Source organism: Epinephelus fuscoguttatus, linkage group LG5 (assembly GCF_011397635.1).
Source record: "Epinephelus fuscoguttatus linkage group LG5, E.fuscoguttatus.final_Chr_v1".
Lineage (NCBI taxonomy): Eukaryota > Metazoa > Chordata > Actinopteri > Perciformes > Serranidae > Epinephelus > Epinephelus fuscoguttatus.
In genome coordinates this window covers 21,807,776-21,816,961 of record NC_064756.1, presented here as the reverse complement: position 1 = coordinate 21,816,961, position 9,186 = coordinate 21,807,776, and the positions used below count along the sequence as shown (strand labels likewise).

General features: G+C 42.0%; 1 protein-coding gene across 1 annotated transcript; it reads left to right on the top strand.

The window, feature by feature from the left end:
* The first annotated feature begins 549 nt into the window (after window positions 1-549).
* ankk1 (ankyrin repeat and kinase domain containing 1) lies at window positions 550-8,894 on the top strand. Its single transcript, XM_049575577.1, has 9 exons — window positions 550-879; window positions 1,102-1,384; window positions 1,509-1,660; window positions 1,993-2,042; window positions 3,326-3,481; window positions 4,354-4,478; window positions 6,279-6,312; window positions 6,810-7,050; window positions 7,327-8,894. The coding sequence occupies exons 1-9, from the start codon at window positions 695-697 to the stop codon at window positions 8,357-8,359; spliced, it is 2,259 nt and encodes a 752-aa protein (XP_049431534.1). The 5' UTR covers window positions 550-694; the 3' UTR covers window positions 8,360-8,894.
* The last annotated feature ends 292 nt before the right edge of the window (window positions 8,895-9,186 follow it).

The window sequence follows — 9,186 nt, the reverse complement described above, 5'->3', positions numbered from 1 at the left end:
ACTCTCAAGGTCTTATACTGAAATTGGTTCTTACAAAGATAGATGTACAAGTGCGCACACACACACACACACACCACCCAGACCCAGTGCCCTGGAGAACTGCCATATTCTCAAACTCAAACTGCCGACTACTGAGGCGTTTCTTTGGAGCTGCTGGGGGTTAAGTGCCTTGTTAACGTGTAGTTTGATAGAGGTGGATGGTTCATTAGGCTGTTTGTTTCCTGTGTACAGACCCAAAATACAACGGGCATATACAGTATATCATATCATCTATCATAACTGATACTCTGCTGAATCAAAGTGTTTCTTAGGAACTGTTTAGTTTTCATTTCAGATACATGTGGGTTAAACTGAAGGGAAAAGAGAAGAAGTCACAGTTTCTCTGGAACACAGAAAGCTCAGTCAAGAGTCCTGCAAGCTAAAAACCGGCTTTGCAACATTGTAGTGCAAACAAGTTCTGCGTCCCTGCTCCTCCCACAAGTGAACAGAGCTGTCTAGTATCTATGTGACTCCACATGCCTTTCACACAGCCAGCTGCCACTCATTTTAATGTGTAGCCATGTACTACGACTTTCTCTTTCCCTGCATGAGACACAAGCTCCTGCGGTGCAACTGATCAATGCTGATCTGAGGGATAAACCCTGTTTATGTGTAGGATTAAACAGTGAGTGTGTCAGAGAGGATCTCTGTGCTCATGGATTGCATTGGCGGATCCCCTGGGCTGTTGAGGAGCTTCAAGAGGGACGACTTTGAGGCTGACTGGATTAAATTGGCAGAATGCAGATTTGGTCAAGTGTACCAGGTCCAACTGAAGCTCCAGCAGGAAAAATATGCCTTGAAGAGCTTTGACACAGCCTTGTGTGCAACTAACTTTTACAGGTGGGAACCTAAATTGTGAAAACTAGCACAAATTGTATATCAACCTGCTGTCAAGAACAACAACTGTCTGGAGTTACAGTGATTTCTCAGTTTATTGGCTAAATTGTGTCTCTTAAATTAATTAGTACTCTTTGCACCTCTACAATGTTTGACAAAGGATTGAATGCTTCTTGGTTCAAGTTACAAAGTAACCTTCACTGACCATTATGTTTTCCATCACAGGAGACTAATAGACGAGGCATCCATCATAGCAAAAGTGAATTCCAAGTACATCGTGTCCATCTATGGACTGTGCAGTGAGCCGACTGCTGTGGTGATGGAGCACATGAGTAATGGATCACTGAACAATCTCCTAGCCAGTCACACTTTAATGTGGCCAAAGAAGTTCCAGATGATTCATGAGGCCTCTATGGGAATGAATTTCCTTCACAGCATGAAACCTCCACTTCTCCATCTCAACCTCAAGACATCCAACGTCCTGCTAGACGCACACCTCCACGTCAAGGTCAGTAAAGCTCAGTGACAACTGCATGGTGACACTGTAGATTATTACAGTGATCTCTTGACATTTCTGTACTCTGAAGAGCAATGTATGCCACTTCTGTACTGCTTCTTGTTTTTCTACCAAGATTTCAGATTTTGCTTTAGTCCACTGGGAAGAGGGCATGAGCAAGAAGTTGTTCATGGAGCATCTGACAGTGAGAGGAAACATAAGTTACATTCCTCCAGAGACATTCACTCAGTGCCCCGCTCCTCCAGGAACTACCTTTGATGTTTACAGGTGACTTGCCAAGGGCATTTTTGAAATTGCACCATCAGAGTCACTGCTTCCCCCCAACCTCTTGATTTTGTGCACAACAGTGTAACCTTGCTCTCTACTGTATATATTTTTTCTCCATTCCAAGTCACTGGGACATAGTCTATATATTTTACTCATGTCTGACTCAGTCTTTCCTGCCTTTTGATATTCATTGGTTTTATTCTATCTTAAAAAACATTGCCTTTTTTACAGAGCTATTTTTATATAAAAGAGGAACTGCCACAAAGTGAACGCAGGGTGTGCAAAAATGTGGAAGTTAGGACTGAAGTGCCTCTTTCTTCTTTGATCTACAGCTTTGGCATAGTAATGTGGGAGATCCTGACTCAGCAGAAACCACACGCAGGTAGGGACGAGTTCATTTGAAATGCATCACATCGTCATATCAAATAGATTTTTAGGTGTTACTTCAGCGAGGAGTCATGTAACACTCAATATGATCACTTAGACTGCATGAGGAGGGGAAGGCATTTTTATCTCAGCTTTTCACAGTTGCTTTTGAAAATGATGTAAGAAAAATTTCACCATTCATATCTCATTTTAACCCTCTTGATATTTTTTTGCATTATAGCAAAGTGAACATGATACTAGTCAAGCCGAGGCTTTCTTTGATGAAGTACATAGCGCAAATCTGGTAATGTCCAGCAACAGTCATACAGTCTTCCAGCTTCCTCCCACAGTCCAAAGACATGCAGGTTAATTGGTGACTCTAAATTGTCCGTAGGTGTGAATGTGAGTGTGAATGGTTGTCTGTCTCTATGTGTCAGCCCTGTGATAGTCTGGCGACCTGTCCAGGGTGTACCCTGCCTCTCGCGCAATGTCAGCTGGGATAGGCTCCAGCCCCCCTGCAACAGGATATGCGGTTATGACAATGGATGGATGAATAGTCATGGCTAGTTTTTTCCCTGGAAGCAAATAACCCTTTACTTAAAAATAATGGAAACCTTGATCTTAAATTAAGCATTCGTGAACCTTTTTATGTCATCACCCTTGTCATGGATTAATTATCGAAACCTAAACTGCTAATCCGATCTAAAATGTTAACTGTGCTTAACTCCTTTACAGAAAAAGTTTGACATTTTGGGAAATGGCTTATTAGCTCTCTTATAGAGTATAACATATAAGATCGATACCATGGTCATGTTTGTCCACTAGTCATGAAGTTACAGCCAGGAGATGGCATGGTAATAGAATAGACCTACCAGCATCGCTAATGGTGACAACACACCAAGCAACAGCACCCCAAAAATTACATTTTTTCTGTGGCTGTGAGGTGTGTTCATGTGTTTCAGGCAGGAAGAAATTCTTTGAAGTTATCACGTTACAGGAGTCACAGGACTTGACTGGCTGCAAAAATTCTTTGGCTGCAATTCACTGCTAAAAGTTAAATCGTCCCCTGCTTTTAGTTTGGCAGCACTTTGCTGCTGCTTGGTGTGTTTTTGGAATTATGTTTTTGGCATTAAGCTCACTGATTAACACGTTGCATTTTGGTACAGAAAACAGTGTTAAAAAAACACCCTGAAGCTATTCCCTTTAATAGAACAAACAGGCAAACATGGTGTGTTACTGTCATATAATTTTGTTGATCTACATTGAACCTTGTGTCTGACTTCTGTTTCTTGGACCCAGGGTGCAGCATGACCACAGTGCTCTTACAGGTTTCACACGGTAAGAGACCCTGTGTGGAGATGATACCCGAACAGAGGCCCCGCGAGTGTGATCAGATGATCAGCATCATGAAGCAGTGCTGGAACCAGGATCACAGGAGGAGGCCACAGTTCTCAGGTGCACAAGTCAAAAACTGACTTTCTAATTTGGGATTTTAAGCTTTTAATGGAACTGCAGCACTTTATGTCAGGACAAAGACTGGTTAATGGCCAGCCTGCATTTAAGAAAGGATCATAGCATGAACTATAGCTCGGTGTCATTGACTGAAGATGATGTGTGACTTGTCAAATTTGTCTGATGGTGTGTGTAATTGCTTTTGTCATTTTCATGTCTCGTTAAAAGCAATATGTGAGTGTAAAATGATGCCAATTTGTTTTCCCTTAATGATATTGTCAGCAGAAAAGAGAAATGTTACCAAACACAGTATTAATATGCAACACACAGATTCCAACACACTCAAGTGCCAAGTTAAAAAACAGACATTTTAAGGTCATGTTGAAACATCAGTGTTTTAATCTGCTGCTATTAAAGCCATTTGGCACTTGTCCTTCTTTTGATCCACATTCTCTGAATGTACCAAATTAAGTAACCATATTGTCCCCTTTGAACTTGCATGTAATCATTAAGTCAGTGGTGAGTTATGACGCGCTCATAGAGCACACATTCTCCTGCATGTAGTGCTTGAGTGAAACGCGTAAGTGGGTCACCTTTGTCTAGACATGCACCTGTGACTTGAGGAGACATGTTAATACAAATGAGTGTCATGCGTATTCATAAACAGCAATAATTCCAATTTGACATGTACACAAAACTCACCGCTGGTTACATATGTGTGAAAGAATGTACCTGTAATTCACACATGATTCACTCTCTGTAGGTGCAATCATGAGAGGATCCCACTCAGTTTCTGAGTTGCGAGTCTAAGAATACATTTGTTTAAACAGGCAAATGAATAACAGTTCCTTTCTTGACTGCTGCTTTGTTTGCAGACACTGTGAGGAAAATTTTGACTCTTAGTGGAGTCTTGAAGATCCCAGGACCAACCCAAGGCCAGGAAAATGGTGACAAGGGACAGGAATCATATTACCCTCAGCTGGTTTCCCCGAAACATAAAGTTAGTTTTGCTTGATACTCTGCTCGAATGGAATTGTAGTGTCTACTGTCTTTAATCCACCTTTTGCATTCTGAGTAGCTCAGATTAATGGTATTAAAATGAAGAGTGTGGGAAGTGGTAATGCTCTGTGAGGGTGTAATTAGGACCAGTGTTAACTTTAAGCCTGCAACAACTGATTTGTTGGCCAATTAGGGGCAGTATAAGTTGTGAGCTCAACATTAAAGGTAGGAGATTTCCCCAGCCAATGAGAGAGCGCAGGTGCCTTGCCCAAGTGTGTCCGAGCATGTCCAGCGCAAGCCTTGCCTGAACCTCTTCTGTGAAGCCTTCTTCCGTACCTCCGGGCTCCGTACACCAGGGAGAGTTGAGCCTGATAGGAGGGGCCAAATTTGAATGTGTGTTTACAAACAGCAACTGGAAAATCCTCCAGACCCTACCTTTAATGTATAATCACTTTATAATCATGTGGCAAACATATTCGCAAACAGTTGCTTGTTTACACATCCAACATTTACAGAGCAACATTATCGATTATTGATTAGAAATTGTGTTTCTGGCCTCCTGGTGAATGTAAGTTCAATATTATCTCTCTTTTTAGCTCTGTTTTTGGGCTCCACCATCTCCAAAGGGAAATACCCGGTTCTTTAGCTGCAAAATACCCCACTGTGTTAACCAGCTTATCTGTCACTGTGTCTGTCAGCTGTCTGGTGCTGGGCAAGTAGTGTATAGTGGTTTTAAAGAACTTTTTTTTAATCTAGGCCTATTTAATTTTAGATATTTTTTTTTCAACTGTAAATAGCCTGATTATAGAGTGGTGCAGGAACAAACTGGATATGAGTTAGCATTTTAGCACTCCTGATTCCTTCGTCTTGAAGTCAATACATTTTTTAATAGGTTTTATGTTAGAAATAGGGTCTGCGGTCAACACAAATTAAGAGACTTTCTTGAGGTTCGAAACCCAGGGTGGGGAGCTCTGTGTGGAGTTTGCATATTCTACCTGTGTCAGCATGGGTTTTTGCTGGGTACTCCAGCTTCCTCCCACAGTCCAAATACATGGAGGTTAGGTTATTTGGCGACTCTAAAATGCCTGTAGGTGTGAATGTGAGCGTGAATAGTTGTCTGTCTCTATGTGTTAGCGATAATCTGGCAACTCTGCCCTGCCCTCGCCTAATGTCAGCTGGGATAGGCTCCAACCCTAAAAATGCAGTCTCACTAACAAGTGAATAAATGAGACATGGGAACCAGAGCAATGTTAACTTCCGTGCCTCTATAGACCCTTGTATATACGTGTGCTAACAATGGTATGCTAACATGGTCGATATGCCAATGCCAGCAGGTAAAAAGTTTATCATGTTTACCACCTTAGTTTGGCATGTTAGCATGCAAACATTTGCTAATTACAACTAAATACAAAGTATAACTGAGGCTGATGGGAGTGTCATTGGTTTTGCGCTCGATCACCAACATTATTGGGATTTATACTCTATACATTGAGCATCTCTGTACCAAATTTCATGGCTAATGGTGGTGCCATGCATGGCATATTAAGCTGCTAATGTGGTTTAAGACACAACAGAACACATATACTTTACAAATTATGTGCGAACGGGGCATATAATGTATCCAGTGATTTATTCTGTAGCTGTATAACTGTTGAGTGGTCCATACCCTTGAACACCCATGCTCACATATTAATTGATACATATACTGTGTATATATATAGGTGCGTATTAACCTCTTGTGAAGATTGATGTCACAGCAAATAACTTTTGTACTATTTATTTCCTTTCTTTTCCATTTTAGATTGCTCTGCCTGAGATGGCTGACCTTCCCTCAGGTAAACACATAGGTAGAGTAGGATGGAAAGTCATGTTCAATGCAGTACAAAGCCTGGAGGGCTGACATTTAAAATGTGCTATTTGCAGTGCTCACACATCTTTAATATTGCTTTACTACTGAATAGTCAGAGTCAGAGTGTATTAGTGGAACGAAGAATAAAAGAATTTACACAGCCTTTTCAATCCTGTTCCTCTGAAATGTTGACTAGATTACTGAATAGATCATTCAGAATACTTTTTTATCGATCCTTTTATTTCCACTCTCCAATCTATAGGCACGTGCTGTATGTTCAAATACTAATGCACACAGTATTGACTGAGCTCCACAGCATCCAGAAAGCCTCACCTCTGCCATTATGTACACTGGCATATAAAACGAGGAGACTCAATTTTAATACAGCAAAATTCACAGAAATCAAAGTTCCCCGGAGACACTATTTTGAACATTCATGCAGCTCTCTTTTCTCATGTAATACCCTTTGCTTTTATTTAACAGATGACCACCATGGCAAGGACAGCATTCTTTCTCTGCTTTGCAAAAAGGACTTTGGCAGTTTCAGAGAGTCTGTGAAAAGAGAACATGTATACAGAAAGTTTTCAGGTGAAAAGAGCCTCCTACACTACACAGTTGCCAGCGGGGATGTGGAGAGTGTTGAGCATGTCCTGAGCCTGGGTGCTGAAGTCAACTGTTCAACTGCCAGAGGTTACACTCCTCTTATTATGGCTGTCCTTCACAGGTCTGTATAAAATATATTAAAAACCAGTTTTTCAAGTGACACAGGGAAAAGTCTGCAGTTCTAAGGTTAACCAGAGACTTTCTGCTCCTCTATTTAAAGTCAAAGTTACAAGATGGTATTTCAGGGAACTCTCTTATTCACTTTCTTGTGTTCCATGTGTTCAGGCTTAATAGGAGGCTAGACCCAGAAAATGGAGTCTCCGCAGGTTGCCTGGCAACCTCACGATGATGACAAGAGTCATTTTCATTGTACCCTAATGAAACTTCCTTTCAACAGGCTACATGACATCATCCCTTTGTTGATGGAACATGGTGCAGCTGCCACCCAGGGAGATGAGGACCAGTGGACACCACTCCATTTTGCTGCTCAGAACGGCGATGACAGGACTGTGCGTCTCCTGTTGGACAAAGGAGCTGTGGCGGATGCCCGGGAAAAAACCGGTTGGATGCCCCTCCACCTGGCCTGCCAGAATGGCCATGAAGCAGTGGTGCGCCTGCTGCTTTCACGGCTGTCAGAGGAAGCAGTCAGAGAACAGGAGGCACAAGGGAGGACGCCGCTCCACCTTGCCTCCGCTTACGGGCATCAGAATATTGCCAAGCTCCTCCTCTCTCAGGGAGCAAATCCCAACGCTACCGACTGCTCCCTCTCCACTGCTCTTCACTTATCAGCTGAAGACGGCCATAACAGAGTAGTCAGACAGTTGCTGAAGAGTGGGGTGAATATTGACAGTGCAGACAGCAGAGGCTACACTCCACTCCACCTGGCTGCTATGAGGGGTCACACAGGCATATGCAGGCAGCTGTTGTCGAACGGGGCCAACCCAGACTCCAGAAGCCTCCAAGGCTGGACTCCCATCCACCTGGCTGCTCTACGAGGACATGAAGCCACAGTGGTCCAACTGGAGAGTCAGGGTTCTTGCGTTAATGCTGGAGGTAACAATGGATGGACCCCGCTTCACCTCGCCTGCCACCAGGGTGAGCCAGAAGTCGTGGCAAAGCTTCTGGAAGCCAAAGCTGACCCAAATGTGTCAGAGGACAGTGAAGGATGGACACCGCTACATGTAGCTTGTTCCAGTGCCAGTTTACCAAGTGTCCTCCACTTGATATCGCATCATGCAGATGTCAACTCAGTAAACTCTGGAAAGTTAACACCTTTACACATGGCTGCCCAGAATGGCTACATGCCCATTGTAAAGGCTCTGCTGGTGAATGGAGCTGATAGGACTGTGCAGGACTCTTCGGGATCCACAGCTCTGAATATCGCCCAGAAGTGTGAAAAATGGGAAATAGTTCAACTACTGGAGGAGTAATTTTGATGAAATATAATCCTCCTGTTGAGTGGGGATTTTATTAAAGCAGTTTCAAGCCAGATTTAGATTTTTTTAAAAGTGTTTTACCATTTTTTGGAATAGACAGATTTTCATTATTAAATTATAAACAATTATAAGTAAAATGCATGTCAACTACTTTATATTTCATATATTTATTTTACAAAACCCCTTACAATGTGTATTTTCTTACAGTATTTAATCATGATAATAATACACAAGATTCCAGTTTATTGTTTACAAACAAATAAAGTTTTTGTTACATCAGATGTACCACATAAGGTCTTGCCATTTTCTGATGCCAAATCACATTTACACAGGATTCCAATGGTGATGAAATTCCTGGAAAGGTTCTGAAATTAAAGAAACTGTTTTCAAGGCCTGGGGATAATAAAAAATATTATGCAAATCCAAGCGTGGATGTGAAATAGGTTAATTGTACGACTAATTAAAATCTTGTGCTGCGCCGTGTGACCATTTCAGTGTCTCTTTTAACCAGTAAAGAAACCAGCCAGTGTGTTTTGTCACTGATCCACATGGACTGGGGAAATCTGAAGGGACATGATGGCAATCAGCCTTAATTCATTAAGGTATCTTGAATGCTCAGGTTCAGGTGAGGTTGCAGTTATTCCATGTCTTTAAAATATAGATTTGGTCAAGGAAAAAATACATACAGATTTGTCACAATTATAATCTAAACACACTTCAGATTGCACTGACATCTATCTGTAGCAGTGGTTCCCAACTGATGGGTCAAAGTCCAAAAGTGGGTTGCAGGTCCATGGACCGCAAGTGACTCTTGAATGTGT

Excerpts from the sequence above, each read along its gene's own strand:
- ankk1 (XM_049575577.1), top strand. The coding sequence starts at position 695 with ATGGATTGCATTGGCGGATCCCCTGGGCTGTTGAGGAGCTTCAAGAGG. Across the intron at positions 880-1,101 it reads TGTGCAACTAACTTTTACAG|GAGACTAATAGACGAGGCAT; the intron begins GTGGGAACCTAA and ends TTTCCATCACAG. Across the intron at positions 1,661-1,992 it reads ACTACCTTTGATGTTTACAG|CTTTGGCATAGTAATGTGGG; the intron begins GTGACTTGCCAA and ends TTTGATCTACAG.